The following is a 19,276-nucleotide window of genomic DNA, read 5'->3' as shown; positions in this document are numbered from 1 at the left end:
AATCATATTGCTTTGACAAGATTATTATTCACCAGAAATGTTGATATTGCCACTTATAAGTATGATCAAATGGCATATCATATTTTAAATCATTACATATTTCTTTCAGTTATTAGACGAAAATATTTATATACTTTAGACATAATTCAGTTCTTTAGACATATACAGGACTTACCAGGACATCTGCTACTATTGCCAAGGTATGATTCTACAATGAGAAAAAAAATCAGTAATTAATGAAAATACAATGCGAAAGTAATCAGTCAATTAACTAATAGATGCATTACTAATACTGCCTGTCACCAATGCAAAGCTCTAGCAGAAAACTCTATATACCATATGCAATTTGTAATACTAATAATAGTGGTGTCCTTTATAAGTAGTACCCGGGTGTGACTGCTATCTCTGCTCCATTTACAGCTGAACTGTATGGCCAAAAGCATATGGACAGATCTCCTAATTATTCAGTTTAAATGTTTCTTCATACCAATTTTAAGCAGGCTAGTAAAATCAAGCACGCCATCATGCACTCTCCATAGACAAAGTAAGCATTGTGAGTTTGAGAAATAGAGACTAAAAAAAATTATTTATAACACTGGGGGTCCCAGCCAAGTGGAAATATTGAATAGAATAAAAAAATCGACCAAGATTTTATAATTATAAAAAAACAAGCATGGTTACAACATGATAAAATGTTAAAGGGGTATTACTATGTCCAAGATTCTATCCCAATATATAGTATGTGTAATAATAATAATATTAGCAAATACTTCCAATTAGAAATGTAGTATAGTTCTTATTCGCTATGTCTCTTTCCTAATGTGTAGGCATTGCAGTAACTTACTGTTAGGGTTGGCGGATTGCACTAAATAAATTTAATAAAGAAGCACAATCGCAACCCGGGGTCCAACGTGCAGAGATGTAAAACTGCAGCTAATGTGTACAATGGCGGAACACACAGCGCGAGATTGCTAGCTTGCACTGAGTTAAACGTCACTCAGTGAACAGTGCACAAAGCTGTGTCACCTGCACACAGAAACAGAATAGATGCTCTGCTATAGAGCTGTGTCACTCACACACAGTAACGAAGTAGATATGATGCTAGATACAATCCCTGTTAACCTCACAAGGGATCGAAGCCCTCTAACGGGCGGGGCAAATAGCAAACAGTGGTCACACAGTCACAAAAGCACTTAACTTCTCTCTGGAGGTGCTGGAATTCTAATGGATAGATGCCAGCCCTGAATCCATGCAGACAAACTCCATTCTGAAGGTGTCGGAATTCTAAAGGCTTACTGCCGACCTTGAGTACATGCTGACAAAGACCACATTGTTGCAAAGTCTCATTCACACATGGAAAGAGTTTGACACTAGCGCGCCCACATGTGCCTTTGAGAACCTTTTATATGTTCAGTTCATGTCCAGTCAGAGAGGACCTTGCACGTGGGACAATCTGGAGCTGCCACATCGCCAGAGCAGCTGACCACTGACCACCAATGAGAGATCTCCACATCACGACCATGCTCAGTAGGGTGATTTCTGGACTGAGTCTCCAGAGCATTCGCTCATCGATGCCTACTGCTGGTTACCATAGGCTTGGCTGAAAAGCAGGCAGTAACCAGACAAATCGCACGAGCCTGAGCAAGACACTAGGACCGATGTCTATGCTCAGCAGCACACACAGCTGCCAAAGCTGGATGGAAGAGCACAGATGCAGGCATGGCTTGGGATCTACCCTGTGCCGTGGGAGAATCCCAATGCCTCACACTTAGGTATCCATGGTTATGACCACTGATATACTGACAGTTAGTTAGTTGCTATTGGTAATAACCATGGAAACCTAACCTACTGCAGTGCCTGTACATGAGGAAAGAGACAGATGAGTATGCACAAAGCTACCTATTGGCTTAAGTAATGGAAGACAAGCTAGCACTGGACTCTGGAGTAGCAGAAATATGTTCTGTGAAGCAATGTATTACTTTACAGTATCCTTTCAAAGGCCAATTGAGAAATCTGGGTTTGCAGGATGCACAGAAAATGCTTCGTTCGGGAATACATAAAGTCTGTTGGTCCAAGGGAAACATTTCTCCTTATGAAGAGTGCTAAATCGGCATAAGGAGACTTATTAGACATGCAATGCTCCTCTGAATATTTAAATATGAAAATAAGCAAATTAGGTCTCATGCTTTGCACTGATGAAGGGAAAACAACCCAAAACACATGTCTGAAATGGAGTTCCTGGTTTGGCTTCTTATCTTAACAAATGTGGAAAGGCTCATTAGAGTTAGTGTTGACTTTTAGGATTGCTTCTTCCAATAGGTGGCTCAAGAGTTCCTATCATCTTCCTCTCTGAAAAGGCTATTTGCCAAATGTCTGTTGTAAAATTTAGGGGGTAAAAGAAAAATAAAGGTTTAGGGCTCTTTGAGGATTTGGCTAAGCTTTTTTTTATCTCCAGTAAAGGCTAAAGTCAATGTTACAGGATACAAAATTATGTTAGACACATATATGCTTTCAAGTTTATGCCTTTTCCTGTTTGGGTCAGGGCTGGCCAGAACTTATAGGTGAACTAGGCGGCCGCCTAGGGCACCGACCCTAAGGGGGCGCCAGAGAAAAAATTGAAAAAATTATAAAAAATCTATTCAAAAGGCAAAAGGTGTATGGCGCGGAGCTGAATGTGTATGAGGTGTATGGAGCGGAGCTGTGTGTGTATGAGGTGTATGGAGCAGAGTCATGTGTGTATGAGGTTTATGGAGCGAAGCTAAATGTGTACGCGGTGTACGGAGCGGAGCCGCGTGTGTACGAGGTGTATGGAGCGGAGCGCGTGTGTACGGAGCGCAGCCGCGTGTGTAGGAGTAGTTATGTGTGGCCATTATACGGTACGAAGTATCATGTGCAGCCAATATACAGTATGGAGCATCATGTGTGGTCATTATACAGTATGGAGCATCATGTGTGGCCATTATACAGTATGGAGCATCATGTGTGGCCATTATACAGTATGGAGCACTGTGTGGCCATATTTTTTTGTTTATAATTATTATTTATGAAACAGTGCGATCAGCAGTGCTAAATGGGTGTGGTTGGGATGTGGATATGGGTGTGGCTAGTTATGAATGGGTGTGGTCAGAGGTGTGGCCTAAAAATTGCGCGGCTCGCGAAGCGCGCCGCAAACTTTGTCCCTCTTTCCCATCTTCAAAAGTTGGGAGGTATGTTAAAAGTAGTAGGGGAGCAACAAAATAGTTTCGACTAGGGTGCCGTAATCTCTCGGGCTGGCCCTGGTTTGGGTCAAATTGCATATTCACTGCAACCTCATCATACACCTTTAGATAACTTGGAATGCCAATTTTGAGCCAGACCTTCTCCACCAAAATCAGTGTTTCATTTCACAAATGCTTTGTTGACTAAGTAGACAAGCATCAAAATCTTGTATAAAGCCTTCTCAGAAGAGTCATTAAAAACCACAAAAAAGGCAGACTCTGTGATAACACTCATGGTTTTGAAATAGGATGCCTAACGAGTTCATTAGATATAATGGTCAGTTTTCCACATACTACTACTGTAAAAGGAACAACTATAAATAACATAGTGTTGCATAATATAGCAATATAAATAGTCACAATGAAAATAATGCAATTGATTCCTAACAGTTTAAAAATAGTGTTTAAATGGATAAGTAATTCCACATTCATTTTGGGCCCAAGTTTAAAATTCTATAATATAAAAGTAATCGCAGTATTTAACTAAACTTAGGCTCAAAAAGTTATCAATATTCTGATAAGCAACATTACACATTGTATGGTTTTTCATTTAGAAGACAACACAACTCCAATTCTAATTATATTATTTCTTAGAATAAAATAAATTACCAGAAAGTCAAACAGTGTGCCCGCAACCTGATCAGCAATTTGTTCACAATTTTCAATCGTAGGCACCTAAATTAAAATGAAAAATAGGCAACCTGGAGTTGACAAGAATGTGCAGACATTGGTTGACGCATACACAAAACATTTGTCGTTAATGCAGTGTGAACAGGTCACTAGGCTCCATGAGCACCTATCCTTCATACAAAATAAAATATTTTGGAAATTACCACTTTTATTCCAAGCAAAATGTCCAAGGAACATCCTACATCTTCCTGTAAAAAATAATGCAAAAAAGTTCTATAAATGATGTGAATATTACATATTATCACATTATATTATTTTACTTGTTACTACAAATCTGTATTAGAGAATAATTTAAATTCATCAGCTAATTGTTATTTAAATGTAAACACAGCGCACTGTATGTTTAACCCTTCAGCCTTTTTGTACCCTAAGTAAAAATCTTTTTTTTGTTCATAGTCATATTCAGGGAACAATAATATATGCAGTATTTTTTTGTATGTTACTCTTTAAGAGCTTGGCTTTGTTATTTGCAGAATAAGTAGTAGTTGTTCATAGCACCATTTTGGGGTACATGTAACTTATTGGCTAACTTTTTTAACTCTTTATGTGGATAAATAGAAAAAAATCCACCAATTTTGGTAATGCAGTTTGACTCTTTAAAAAAAAGTTTGTAAATTAAAATACTGCACTAATGAAGTGTTAAATATATTATTCTGCTCAATAAAATGATTTTAGCAAATTTAGGTTTTATTCTTTTTGTGAAATAAATACACTGAAAAATGAATTATTATAGGTTGTGATGCACATAACTTTTTGCTATGCCATTGTTTTGGCTCATAAAAGAGGTCTGGAGTGTGCCCCTCTTACAAAATCAATATGCTACTAATATGTAAGGTGTTTTTCACTTAACCCCATCTGGATACTACTATGAACATCTAAAAGTCCATTTACACTGGCTTATTATCTAGAATGAGGATTACTAGGAATGCTCATTTTGTGATAATTAGCCATACGGCTGTTTAACTGAATGGGAAGCATGAGTCTACTATTTGGCCTAGAGATCAGTGTGAAAATTTGCAAGATTTCTGATTTTTATTTTAATGTAAAAGTGAAATGTAAAATTGAAAAAAAGTTAAATATAGTGTTGAGCGATACCATCCGATACTTGAAAGTATCGGTATCGGATAGTATCGGCCGATACCCGAAAAGTATCTGATATCGCCGATACCGATACCCGATACCCGATACCAATACAAGTCAATGGGACACCAAGTATCGGAAGGTATCCTGATGGTTCCCAGGGTCTGAAGGAGAGGAAACTCTCCTTCAGGCCCTGGGATCCATATTAATGTGTAAAATAAAGAATTAAAATAAAAAATATTGATATACTCACCCGTCCGGAGGCCCCTGCACCTTACCGCTGTTAACCGGCAGCCTGCTTTGCTTAAAATGAGCGCGTTCAGGACCTTCCATGACGTCACGGCTTCTGATTGGTCGCGTGCCGCTCATGTGACCGCCACGCGACCAATCACAAGCCGCGACTTCATTCTCAGGTCCTAAATTCCTATAATGAGGAGTTTAGGGCCTGAGAATGATGTTGCGGCTTGTGATTGGTCGCGTGGCGGTCACATGAGCAGCACACGACCAATCAGAAGCCGTGACGTCATGGAAGGTCCTAAACACGCTCATTTTAAGCAAAGCAGGCTGCCGGTTAACAGCGGTAAGGTGCAGGGGCCGCCGGAGAGGTGAGTATATCCATATTTTTTATTTTAATTCTTTATTTTACACATTATGATCGATCCCGATACCGATTCCCGATATCACAAAAGTATCCGAACTCGGTATCGGAATTCCGATACCGCAAATATCCGCCGATACCCGATACTTGTGGTATCAGAATGCTCAACACTAGTTAAATATTGTTAAAAATCCCAAATACTCATTAAATCCAACTTATACTTCTAGGGCATTATGCAATTATCAATGTCACAGCTGTGGTTACCTAATAACTATTTTTACATTGTAATTCTCTTAACTGCTACTGTCCATTTAAAGTCAATGTCAGCGTAACCTATAAAGCTTGAAATTAATTATATCATTTCACATTTTAAAAAATTCTGAAATTACCAAAAATCTCTCTTTACACGTCAGTAAATTGTGAAGGAGTCATGGAGTTAACAGAATTTGATTAGGAGCAGGGGTGATTATTATTATTATTATTATTATTATTATTATTGTTTATTTATATAGCACCATTAATTCCATGGTGCTGTACATGAGAAGGGGTTACATCAAAATACAAATATCACTTACAGTAAACAAAACTAACAATGACAGACTGGTACAGCGGGAAGAGGACCCTGCCCTTGCGGGCTTACAATCTACAGGATTGTGGGGAAGGAGACAGTAGGTCAAGGGTTGCAGTAGCTCCAGTGGTGTTGAGGTGGCCGTGTAGTCTTTACAGGCTGTAAGCTTCTTTGAAGAGATGGGTTTTCAGGTTTCTTTTGAAGGATCCAAAAGTAGTGGATAACCGGATGTGTTGGGGCACTGAATTCCAGAGGATGGGTGATATTCGGGAGAAGTCTTGGATGCGATTGGGTGAGGAGCGAATAAGCATGGAGGAAAGGAGGAGGTCTTGGGAGGACCGGAGATTACGTGAGGGAAGATATTGAGAGATTAGTGTGGAAATATACGGAGGAGAAAGATTATGGATGGCTTTGTAGGTCAGTGTTAGTAATTTAAACTGGATACGCTGAGAAATTGGGAGCCAGTGAAGGGATTTGCAAAGAGAGGAAGCAGGAGTGTAGCGAGGAGAGAGATTAATTAGACGGGCAGCAGAGTTAAGGATGGACTGGAGGGGTGCGAGAGTGTTAGAAGGTAGGCCACAGAGGAGTATGTTGCAGTAGTCGAGGCGGGAGATGATTAGGGCATGCACGAGCATTTTGGTAGAGTGTGGGTTGAGGAAAGGATGGATTCTGGAAATATTTTTGAGCTGGAGGCGACAGGAGGTGGCGAGAGCTTGGATGTGCGGTTTGAAGGACAGGGCAGAGTCAAGGGTTACTCCGAGGCAGCGGATTTTGGGGACAGGGGAAAGTGTGATTTCATTTATTTTGATAGATAGATCAGGTAGGCAAGATATGCGAGAGTGAGGAAAGATAATTAGTTCAGATTTGTCCACATTGAGCTTGAGGAAGCGAGAGGAGAAGAAGGAGGATATGGCTGATAGACACTTTGGGATTCTGGAGAGCAGGGAGGTGACATCTGGACCAGAGAGGTAGATCTGAGTGTCATCGGCACATAAATGGTACTGGAAGCCATAGGACTTTATGAGTTGTCCCAGGCCGAGTGTATAGATTGAGAAGAGTAAGGGTCCTAGGACAGAGCCTTGAGGGACACCAACAGAGAGGGGGTGAGATGAAGAGGTAGTATGGGAGTAGGAAACGCTAAATGTGCGGTTGGCAAGGTATGAGGAGATCCAAGATAGGGCGAGGTCTTTGACCCCAAAGGAAGAGAGGATCTGTAGTAGGAGGCAGTGGTCAACTGTGTCAAAGGCAGAGGACAGGTCTAGGAGGAGGAGAATAGAGAACTGTCTGTTAGCTTTGGCTGTAAGTAAGTCGTTAGTAATTTTGGTCAGGGCAGTCTCAGTGGAATGGTGGGGACGGAAGCCAGATTGTAGGTTGTCGAAGAGAGAGTTAGATGCAAAGTGAGAAGAAAGTTCAGCATGGACGTGCTGCTCAAGGAGTTTGGATGCAAATGGGAGCAAAGATATGGGGCGATAGCTGGACATGGCGCTTGGGTCAAGGGATGGCTTTTTGAGGATAGGTGTGATTGTGGCATGTTTGAAGGCAGAGGGGAAGGTACCAGAAGTTAGTGAAAGGTTGAAGAGATGGGTTAGGGATGGGATTAGTGTGGTGGTGAGGTTGGGGAGGAGGTGGGATGGGATGGGGTCAAGTGCACAAGTGGTGAGGTGTGATTTGGAGAGAAGATGAGCAAGCTCCCCTTCAGAGATTTTGGAGAGTGAAGTTATGGGGTTTGGGCATTGATCTCTCATACAAAGGGGTAGTGGTGGTTGGACAACAAAGACTTGCCTTGTTTGGTCTATCTTATTTTTGAAGTGCGTGGCAAAGTCCTCGGCAACGATTAGGGAAGTTGGAGGGGGCAGTGGTGGGCGGACCATTGTAATTACATATATACATACATACCATGTGATTACATATACGAATTCTACCTAGTACTAAACATAACATTAGAGAGCACATATCCCCCCTGACAGGTAAAGTGGTGGTAAAACAAATCAATATATAGGAATGATGATGCATGCTACAACTATACTAATATGTGAAAAAAGTTAGTAGTTCCAGCTCCTTTTAAAATTTTCTTCTTTATTCTCTTGATTACAATCCTCTTTCCAAAAATGTTTTTTTATGGTTAGATTGCGAATAAATTTATTTATGTCCAATATAGTATCAAACAAATTAAATTCAACATCCGGCACAATATTCAAACCTAATGAGAGAACCTTTATTTGATCCTTTGTTAGTTCATATGCAGAAAGATTAATCACATTTAATATTTTGGTTTCCTTTTGTATCGAGTCGTCATCCCCGTGTGACCTCTTGTGTTTTCTTCCCCCTCGCCTTTGGCATTTTTTGAATGTCTGAAGTTTCTCTTTTGAGCATTATTTGAATTGTATCCGATGCACTAAGATTGACATCCGAGGAGGTGTCTGGGTCTGACGATATAAATCCCACCTGTGATGTGCGAGTGTTTCTTTTGTGAGACTGGCTCTGTTTCAATAGAGATCTGGGAGTTTTGTGTGCATTTTCCCACTGCCCCCATTCATAGACTTTATTCGTGGAGTAGTCTCTTTCAAATTTGCGTTTTTTTCCTATTCATGATGTCCTCCTCCAACACAGCTACATTTTCCTTTATTTTTTTTTGTGTGTTCATCACCAGGTGGACTAATTAACTATGTAAGAACAGAAGTAATGCCATATATAAAGACTCACAGATGAGGGTGAGTTCAAGCTGTGAAAAAGATCATATTAGATCGAAACGCATTGCTTGTTTTTCTGTATCCACTTTGCACAAGGACTTTGCATTTTTAATGGAAAATAAAGAATTGGAAATTTTAAAAGGAGCTGGAACTACTAACTTTTTTCACATATTGGGTTGAAGACACATTGGGTCAGGACGGGTTCTGTGCACCTGTGAAGCGAATCGGTGAGCTAGCTGAGGCTTCGCCTCATATCTATTTATTTACTTTATATACAACTATACTAGGTGACATTCTTGTTCTGTATAATAAAAAAAACTTACCAGTAATGTGTTGACTCCATCTAGAAATGCCATAAATAATTGTTGGTTTTGTGATGTCTATAATTAAACAAAATACATTTATTATAGCAAAAATCGGCATGTTGTGTCTGTGTCTCTGCAGATGTAGGGGGGAAAAGTTTCTTCTTGTAGAGAATGCCAAGTTAATGTAGGGAGACTTATGTGCCATGCAATTTACCACGTGAACCCAGTCAAACAAGTTGCACTGCTTTGCACTGATGAGGGGCAAATACCCAGAAACATATGTTTACAAATGAAGCTCCTGGATTGGCTTTTTATCCTAAGTCCTGTTGCTAGGCTCATAAAGGGTCGATATTGATTATTAAAATTGCCACCTCCAAAAGGTGACACTATAGTTAATTTACTCTTGCTCTCTCAAGAGGTTATTTGCATGTGTCTCTGCAGATACAGATAGAAACTGTGAGTGAACATAGAGCCAAAAGGGTATACTATCACAGAGGGGCCACTAATACCATCTGGGGCTCTATGAATGGAGAGTTTCTGTAGAGATAGGGAGGATGCTTAAAAAAATGCCAAAGATGTCTTAGCGGTAAGTTCCGAAGTCGTGAAGTCATGGCTGAAAAATGTTGGCCAACCAATTTTGACCATATTGAGAAGAAAAGAGGGTATTTATAATCAAAGAAGACATAACATGTGAGCCACCTGATTAATGGGTTCCTCTGTGTAATTGCTATCTATTATGGCATGGAGGCAATATTGGTGTTTTTAATTTAATGACAGTATGGTGGTATTAGTCAGTCACTTTGCAGCGGTGATATGCAGTTATGGTCTTGTATCTGTTCTTAATCTTATATAATATTTCTATTAGTAATATTTGTATTGTCATACTGGGTTTTGTTGAGTAACAGTGTAGTTGAAATATATGCTCTGTGTGTATTACTAGTAGCATTATTTGTCAACTGTATGACTGCATTAGGCAGATGTATAAATGCATACATTACACCTAAATATTTCTTGACCAACAGTGCTGATTTTCATGAAAAAGTATATCCAGGGACTGTGCGCTGCTGTGGTGGTGCAAGTCTGTCTTATGTTATAAGTGTCATTTCATTAGTTTGGCTTTTTTTAGAGAAGGAAAATGCCTTAGTGCTTGAACCACTGTTTTTTTAAAACCTCTGTTGGTTAAAGTTGAAAAATATAGAAGTGATTTTAAGAACTTTTCCAGATACACAATTCACATTACCTGAGCAAGTTGATATTTGCAAAGGAGATTTCCCAGTTCCTGTATAAATTTAGGAGCATCATTCTGCAAAATATAAGCATAATATATGGTTCAGATCCTATTTCCTAAACATGATGAGACATAATAAGGAACTCAATGCAATTGTCCACATTTAAGTTAATTTGTATTTTTTATTTTATTTATGGTAGGTAACAGAGGCTACATACTTTAAGCAGTTGTTGGAGGCAGGAATTTTGAACTGTACCAGTTGATAGATCTGAATAAACCAAAATGACACATTACACATTTAACAAAATACAATACACATTTTCATTTAAATCATTTTCTTACATTAGTTGCAGAAATGTCTAAAAAATAAAAATCTATGCATTTAAATATAAGGTTGCTGCTATTTTATGCACATGGTTGTTTCCAACCCCAATTTACATGTAATATTGTAAATGAAAAATATTAAAACTTGAGAGTCCTCAGTGATTGATACCTTTTAATGGCTAATTGAAAAGTTGGTAACAAATTGCAATTTTATCATCTTTACCATCTTTTCTAGTTAGCCATTAAAAGGTATCAACGACTGAGGACTCTCAAATCTTAATGTTTCTATCTACTGTCTAACTTGGTACAAAGATATATATTTTTCATGTATTGTAAATGAGTGAGTTGCAGAATATTTTGTGCAAGTTCTACCACATGCTAACATACTCTTAATGTTTGTATAATAAAGGGAATTGCTGAAACACAATAAAGTAAAAAAAATGTCCTTACCCAAACTGGAGGCAAAAGTTGCCAAAAGAAATATTACAGCAAATTTCATTGTTTTAGGACTTTTGTCTGCAGTCTTGAAATAAATGGTTACAGTGGATTAATTAATGGATCTATTTATATTACAGCTTAGAGGTTTGATTGGACAGTCCACTCTCTAAGCAAAGGTTTAATAGCTTATAACATTTACTTAGGTTTATTTATATTGCATGTGTCAATATTCTTTTAAATTTTTTGATATGTGGAAAAAAAGAAAGGCGCCCAATTCAATATTTGTATCATAGTATTTGATGTTCTTTACTTTCACCTTTTTTACATTTAAACATTGCCACACTTATCCCAGAGGACATATACAGTACATATTTTATTATGCTGAAAATACATGTTAAGGTCAAGTTTATGTGGTTTGGTCAATTTTTCCATGTTACAGGGAGCACAGCATGTATTGCTGGTAGTCACTAAAAGAAAATAATTATTTTTAAATAAACTGAAAAATCCTTTTTATTGTATCTGTAACAGTATGTATAAAGTTTTCCTTCTGGTCACTGGTATCAGCTGATGGGACTACAGCTCCCATCAGCTGACACTTGCTGCCGCTAATAACAGTGAGAGCAGGAGCAGCGGATGGGAGTATTCATCAGCCACTCCTGTGCTGTAAATAAATAATTTAAAAAAACTGTGTGGGTTCCCCTTTATTTTTGATAACCAGCCAGGCAAAACTCACAGCTGGGGTTGCAACCCTCAGCTGGCAGCTTCAGCAAGGCTGGTATTCTCAGGCTGGTAATTGGCCATGGATATTGCTCCCCTAGCCTAAAAATAGCAGCCCTCAGCCACCCAGAAAAGGCACATCTATTAGATGCGCCAATTTTAGTGCTTTGCCCTACTCTTCCCATTTGCCCTTCAGCAGTGGCAAGAGGGGTTCATATTTTTGGGGTTGATGTCACCTTTGTATTGTCCGGTGACATAAAGCCGATGGATTACTAATGTAGAGGTGCCTATAATACACCTATCCATTACTAATCCTATAGTTATGTGGTAAATAAATACACCACCAGAATAAAGTTCTTTATTAGAAATAAGACTAAACACAGTTTTCCATTTTATTTAAAAATAACAAACACAGTTCTACTCACCTAAAATCTAATTCCACCGAAGCCCTCATTCTCCTGTAATAAAATTAAAAAACAACAATATCCCTCACCTGTCGGTTGTTCTGTCCCATGCCGTAGTCCATGTCTGGGGGATTAATAGTTTTCAACCTGGACGGTGCCAAGATGCGACCTTCAAGGCTGAGAACCACTGGTGACTGAGCTGCTGCGAACGCAGTGCCAGTGACTAGCAGTGACATCATCGAGGTTACCTCCGGTTACTGAGGCTACATTCCCAGCCATGCTGAACTCTGGTGACCTCGGTGAGATCCCAGCTAGTGCCATGGGAAAAAGTCCCTGAGTTCACCGCAGTTCAAGATTAGTGACTTCACAGCAGATCACGGTAAGAATTTCTCACTATGATCTGCGATAAAGTCATTGAGCTTGAACTGCATTGACTACATCACTGGATTTTTCCCATGGTGCTGAGGTCATGGCAGACGAGGTCAAGTTTTTTTCATTTATTTATTTATAGTGCAGGCGTGGACTGATGAATATTTGCATCAGCTGCTCCTGCTCTTGATGTTATTAGCGGCAGCAGGTGAAGGCTGATAGGAGGAATAGTCCCAAAAGCCGCCGCCTGTTGTCATTGTTCTCACTTGAATAAAACTCTCATAATTCTCCCCTGCTCGTTCTAATCACCAGCAGAGCAGGGGACAATGATGAGAGTTGTCTTCAGCAACAAGCACCGTGGAACAGTGCTTACTTTAGCGCTTCTTCACCTGTCTGTGTGGTACTGATGCAGCATAAGGGCATCACACTGTTGCCTCACGTGTACCTCAAGTATTACACACATGGACATTGACATCTCTGGTACCTTTTTGATGGGAAAATTTCTAATAGCGCTCGCGCTAAAGTCAGGTGAAGTGAGTTAACTGGCTGTGAACTCCCAGGACCTTTCTGAAGGCGCCAGAAACATGAAAACCTTCTCACACTCGCAGTGACATCAGACAGGTCCTACAAGTTCACCTCAAGATACTGGGCAGCAGTAGCAGATGCTGCTCAGGGTCTCTGCTGGATGGCAGGCTCTATGGTCGCATCATGCAACCATGCTGCCTGCCATCTAGATGTAGCAGAACTAGACCCATCGTGAGACTAATGGATTTTCATCATCTCTGCGGAAAGGTAAGATATATTGTTTTTTTTACTTTTTTGCAGATTGCGAGGGCATCAGAGGAATGGGCGAGTTCACAATTATGGTTTAATTAAGATTATTGAAGGATTGTGTGTCACTCTTTCATTTAAAAGACTTTTTTCTCGGTGTCTGTGTTTTCATACAATGTGTCTATGGGGTTAGTAATGGGGATGTCTTAATGAAGCCTCTCCATTACTAACCTTGGAGCTTGATTGCACCTGACAATACAAAGGTGACATCAAACCCCCAATTATTACCCCACTTGTCACCCCTACAGGGCAAGTGGGAAGAGTGTGGCTAAGACTAGAATTGGTACACCTTAGAGATGCATCTTTTCTGGTGGTGGCTGAGAGCTTTTGTTTTTAGCCTGAGGGGCAGTATCCATGGCCCCTTCCTAGGCTATTAATTTCAGCCCACAGCTGTCTGCATAGCCCTTGCTGGTTATTAATTATAAGGGGACGCTACGTCATTTTTTTGGGGGTCCCCCACTTTAGCCTGGGAAGCTCCATGGGTATTACCCCTTCCCAGGATATAAACATCTGCTCCAGCTGTCGGCTTTCCCTCTGCTGGTTACGAAAACTGCAGGGGAGCCCACACCATTTTTTTCATAACAACAGTCTTTTATTAATTAAATTCATGTACAGTAAGCTGCACTGTACTAATTGTATTTGTCACTGACATCTATATATCTACCTATTCTTTGTGTATTTACTGTTTATAATCCATCTCTGCTATCTTGTCGGCTCCTGCTGTGATTTTACATTACTAGGATGCTGAATTGCCGGCTTTTCTTCTCTCTATCTATGTAATATATATACATCTATATACAGTGCCTTGCGAAAGTATTCGGCTACCTGGAACTTTTCAACCTTTTCCCGCATATCATGCTTCAAACATAAAGATACCAAATGTAAATTTTTGGTGAAGAATCAACAAAAAGTGGAACACAATTGTGAAGTTGAACAAAATGTATTGATTATTTTAAATTTTTGTGGAAAATCAAAAACTGAAAAGTGGGGCGTGGGGAAAGGAAGGGGTGGTAAAAGATGAAGAAACACCGCCCATCGGACCGGACAGAGGGCCTGTCAAATTCAGGTGACAGAGTCCCTTTAAGAATTAAGCAGGGTGGAGGTTCATTGCAAGTTTGTGGCTGCATTTCATCAAATAGATGTTGAGATTTTATCACTAGTAATGTAGTCCTCAATGAAAAGAAATACAGATAGAAACTTATCCATCATGTGTCTCATTGGCTCCAAATTTATTTTGCAGCTGTACATTGGCCCCAAACACTACAGCTAATAAAACTATGTTCAGTATAAAGAATATCAAGAATGCTGAAAGTGATGATAATATGCCCACATAACCCTGATCTCAATATCATCAAGTTTGTGTGGGATTATATGAAAAGACAGAAGGATTTGCACAAGCCTATACCTATAGGAGATCTGTGCTTAATTTTGCAAGATGTTTGGAACAACCGCCCTTTGAATTTAATCTAAAAACTCTTGAAGGCAAAGTGTTGGCACATCAAATACTCATTTTTATTTATATTTCTGAATTGTGCATTTACTTTGCATTTTGGTAATTGATAAAAATAAGTTAACACTCCTACTTTTTATAGCATTCCCTCTTTGCATCACTTTTTCCATATGGTACAACAGGGCTATCCCCTGGGAATTGCACCGTGCACTTGCATATGACTATGGGTACGTGTTATTGATCCTTATTCTATGGCACATGCACTTTGCACTTTATTACTCTGCTGCCTTTCACTTCACTATTTTGGCGTAAATAAGCAGTTGCAGCTAATTCATTGGTGTGCTGTGAACCTCAGTTTACGATACTGCACTAGTTCACTTTATTGAGTGAGATCCTCATGAACCTAATATCTAATCTACAGTTTAGGCATTAGACTTTATTCCTTTGTACTTATTGAGTGCGATCAATAGCGCATTTTATAAAATCTTATTATTCCCTGGGTGAATACATGAATTGTTCTTTGTTTACCTCGTGTTTTGCATTGAGTCATGTGCAGGCATGTGCAGGCATGTACTACGGAGGACAGAGAATGAACTTCAATCCAATATTGCAGCCAGCATGCAGCCAGCGGGTAAGGAAAGGGTGAATCAAACACCCGAAAACCCCGCCCCTATGGCTGAAAATTGTTCCCTCCAAATTCAGGTGACAGAGTCCCTTTAAACAACAGAATATAACTCCAAGTAACTCAAACTTCTGTGAAATCAAACTGTCCACTTAGGAAGCAACACTGTTTGACAATCAATTTCACATGCTGTTGTGCAAATGGAATAGACAACAGATGGGAATTATTGGCAATTATCAAGACACTCAATAAAGGAGTGGTTCTGCAGGTGGGGACCACAGACCAAACCTCAGTACCAATGCTTTCTGGCTGATGTTTTGGTCACTTTTGAATGTTGGTTGCACTTTCACACTCGTGCTAGCATTAGACGGACTCTACAATCTACACAAGTGGCTCAGGTAGTGCAGCTCATCCAGGATGGCATATCAATATGAGCTGTGGCAAGAAGGTTTGCTATGTCTCTCAGCATAGTGTCCAGAGGCTGGAGGTGCTGCCAGGAGACAGGCCAATACACCAGGAGATGTGGAGGGGGCTGTAGGAGGGCAACAACCCAGCAGCAGGACCGCTACCTCAGCCTTTGTGCCAAGAGGAAAAGGAGGAGCACTGCCAGAGCCCTGCAAAATGACTTCCAGCAGGCCACAAATGTGCATGTGTCTGCACAAACTGTTAGAAACCGACTCCGTGAGGATGGTCTGAGTGCCCGACGTCCACAGATGGGGGTTGTGCTCACAGCCCAACACCGCGCAGGACACTTGGCATTTGCCACAAAACACCAAGATTGGCAAATTTGCCACTGGCTCCCAGTGCTCTTCACAGATGAAAACAGCTTCACACTGAGCACACTGACAGACATGACAGAATCTGGAGATGTCGTGGAGAGTGATTTGCCTGCAACATCCTTCATCATGACCGGTTTGGCAGTGGGTCAGTAATAGTGTGGGGTGGCATTTCTTTGGAGGGCCACACAGCCCTCCATATGCTCGCTAGAGGTAGCCTGACTGCCATTAGGTACCGAGATGAGATCCTCAGACTCCTTGTGAGACTATATGTTGGTGTTCCTCCTAATGCAGGACAATGCCAGGCCTCATTTGGCTGATGTGTGTCAGCAGTTACTGCAAGATGAAGGCATTGAAGCTATGGACTGGCCCACCCATTCCCCAGACCTGAATCCGATTGAACACATCTGGGACATCATGTCTCGCACCATCCACCAATCTTACATTGCAGCACAGACTGTCCAGGAGTTGGCTGATGCTTTAGTCCAGGTCTGATAGGATATCCCTCAGGAGACCATCCGCCCCCTCATCAAGAGCATACCCAGGCATTGTAGGGAGATCATACAGGCACGTGGAGGCCACACACATTACTGAGCATCATTTCCTTGTCTTGAGGCAAAAACAAGTGCAGAAAAAATGTAAAAAATGTTAACCCCTTTGAGACTAAGCCCTTTTTCTTTTTTGTGCTTCTGCTTTTTGCTGTACTTCTTCCCAGTGCCATAACTTTTTTATTTTTCTGTCAATATGGCCATCTGAGGGCTTGTTTTATGTGGGACAAGTTGTACTTTTGAACGACACCATTTACTTTACTATAATTAGTACTCAAAAATGGGGGGGGAAAGTGTGGTTAAATTGCTAAAAAAGTGCAATTCCACAATGGTTTTTGGGATTTTTTTTTAACCATTTTTCCCCAATACTAAAACTGACCAGCCATTATGATTCTCCAGGTCATTTTGAGCTCACAAACACCAAACGAGCGAGCTTCTTTTTTATTTAAGTAGTGAAAAAAAATCCAAAGTTTGTTAAAAAAAGAATTGTGTCATTTTCCGGAACTCGTAGTGTCTCCATTTTTCATGATCTCGGGTTGGGTGAGGGCTTTTTTTTTGCTCACCGAGCTGACGTTTTTAATTATACAGTTTTGGTGCAGATACGATCTTTTGATCGCTCATTATTGCATTTTAATTCAATGTTGCGGCAATCAAAAAACTTAATTATGGCATTTTGACTTTTTTCTCGCTATGCTGTTTAGCGATTGGGTTAATCCTTTTTTTTATTGATAGATCGGGCAATTCTGAATGCAGCGATACCAAATATTTTATTTTGAATGGGAAGATGTTTGATTTTTTTACTTTTTTAATTGTTTTATTTTGAATGGGGTGAAAGGGGGGTGATTTAAACTTTTATTTTTTTATATTTTTAAAGACATTGTTTTTTAACTTTTGGCATTCTTCAATAGTCTCCATGGGAGACTAGAAGCTGCCATAACCCGACCGCCTCTGCTACATACAGGCGATGATCAGATCACCTTTTTGTAGCAGAATACCTCACGTGCTATGAGTGCTGACCACCTGGCGGTGCTCATTGCAAGCCGGCAATGACAATGATAGAGGTCTCCAGGAGACCTCTGGTTGTCATGCCAACCCGTCAGTGACCTGCAATCATGTAATGGGGTCACTGATGGAGGATTTCCCTCCCTATGGCCGGAAGCGTGTGTTAATGCACCTTTTCAGAGTTAGACAGTGGCATTGAATGGGTTAACCCCTTTCTGACCTCAGACGGGATAGTACGTCCGAGGTCAGATCCCCTGCTTTGATGCAGGCTCCGGCAGTGATCCTGCATCAAAGCCAGGACATGTCAGTTTTTTTGAACAGCTGACATGCCTGCAATAGCGGCGGGTGGAATCGCCAATCACCTGACCGCTATTAACTAGTTAAATACCGCTGTCAAATGCTGAACCCCCATCACATGATCGGGGTTCAGCGATGCATCAGAATGGTAACCATAGAGGTCCTTGAGACCTTTATCGCTCCTGATCCCGGCTAGCTGTGAGCGCCACCCTGTGGTCAGCGCTCATAGCACACCTGTAATTCAGCTACATAGCAGCGATCTGATAATCGCTGCTATGTAGCAGAGCTGATCGCGTTGTGCCAGCTTCTAGCCTTCCATGGAGGCTATTGAAGCATGGCAAAAGTTAAAAAAAAGTAAAAAAAAGTGAAAAAAATAAAAAAATATAAAAGTTTAAATCACCTCCCTTTCGCCCCATTCAAAATAAATCAATTAAAAAAAAAATCAAACCTACACATATTTGGTATCGCCGCGTTCAGAATCGCCCAATCTATAAAAAAAAAGGATTAACCTGATCACTAAACGGCGTAGCGAGAAAAAAAATTGAAACCCCAGAATTACGTTTTTTTGGTCGACGCGACATATCTGCACCAAAATGGTACCATTAAAAATACCAGCTCGGCGCGCAAAAAATAAGCCCTTGATCGACCTCAGATCATGAAAAATGGAGACACTACGGGTATCGGAAAATGGCGCAATATATATATATTTTTTTAGCAAAGTTTTGAATTTTTTTCACCACATAGATAAAAGAGAACCTAGACATGTTTGGTGTCTTTGAACTTGTAATGACCTGTAGAATCATAATGGCAGGTCAGTTTTAGCATTTAGTGAACCTAGTAAAAAAGCCAAACAAAAAACAAGTGTGGGATTGCACTTTTTTTGCAATTTCACCACACTTGGATTTTTTTTCCTGTTTTCTAGTACACGACATGCTAAAACCAATGATGTCGTTCAAAAGTACAACTTGTTTTGCAAAAAATAAGCCCTCACATGGCCATATTGATGGAAAAATAAAAAAGTTATGTCTCTTGGAAGGAGGGAAGCGAAAAACGAACACGGAAAAATGGAAAATCCCAAGGTC

At 40.2% G+C, this 19,276-nt stretch overlaps 1 protein-coding gene across 1 annotated transcript in view; it reads right to left on the bottom strand.

The window, feature by feature from the left end:
• The window catches only part of LOC143773780 (uncharacterized), a 31,999-nt gene extending 20,726 nt beyond the window's left edge, over positions 1-11,273 (bottom strand). The window contains exons 1-7 of the mRNA XM_077261135.1: positions 11,191-11,273; positions 10,635-10,684; positions 10,429-10,491; positions 9,207-9,263; positions 4,091-4,135; positions 3,867-3,932; positions 176-208 (exon numbers count right to left, since the gene is read on the bottom strand). Coding sequence (XP_077117250.1) covers positions 176-208; positions 3,867-3,932; positions 4,091-4,135; positions 9,207-9,263; positions 10,429-10,491; positions 10,635-10,684; positions 11,191-11,239 — 363 coding nt within the window. The 5' untranslated portion in view covers positions 11,240-11,273. The remainder of the gene's footprint in view (positions 1-175; positions 209-3,866; positions 3,933-4,090; positions 4,136-9,206; positions 9,264-10,428; positions 10,492-10,634; positions 10,685-11,190) is intronic.
• Between the last annotated feature and the right edge of the window lie 8,003 nt (positions 11,274-19,276).

Source organism: Ranitomeya variabilis, chromosome 5 (assembly GCF_051348905.1).
Source record: "Ranitomeya variabilis isolate aRanVar5 chromosome 5, aRanVar5.hap1, whole genome shotgun sequence".
Classification (NCBI taxonomy): Eukaryota; Metazoa; Chordata; class Amphibia; order Anura; family Dendrobatidae; genus Ranitomeya; species Ranitomeya variabilis.
This window is presented reverse-complemented; position numbering and strand designations above follow the sequence as displayed.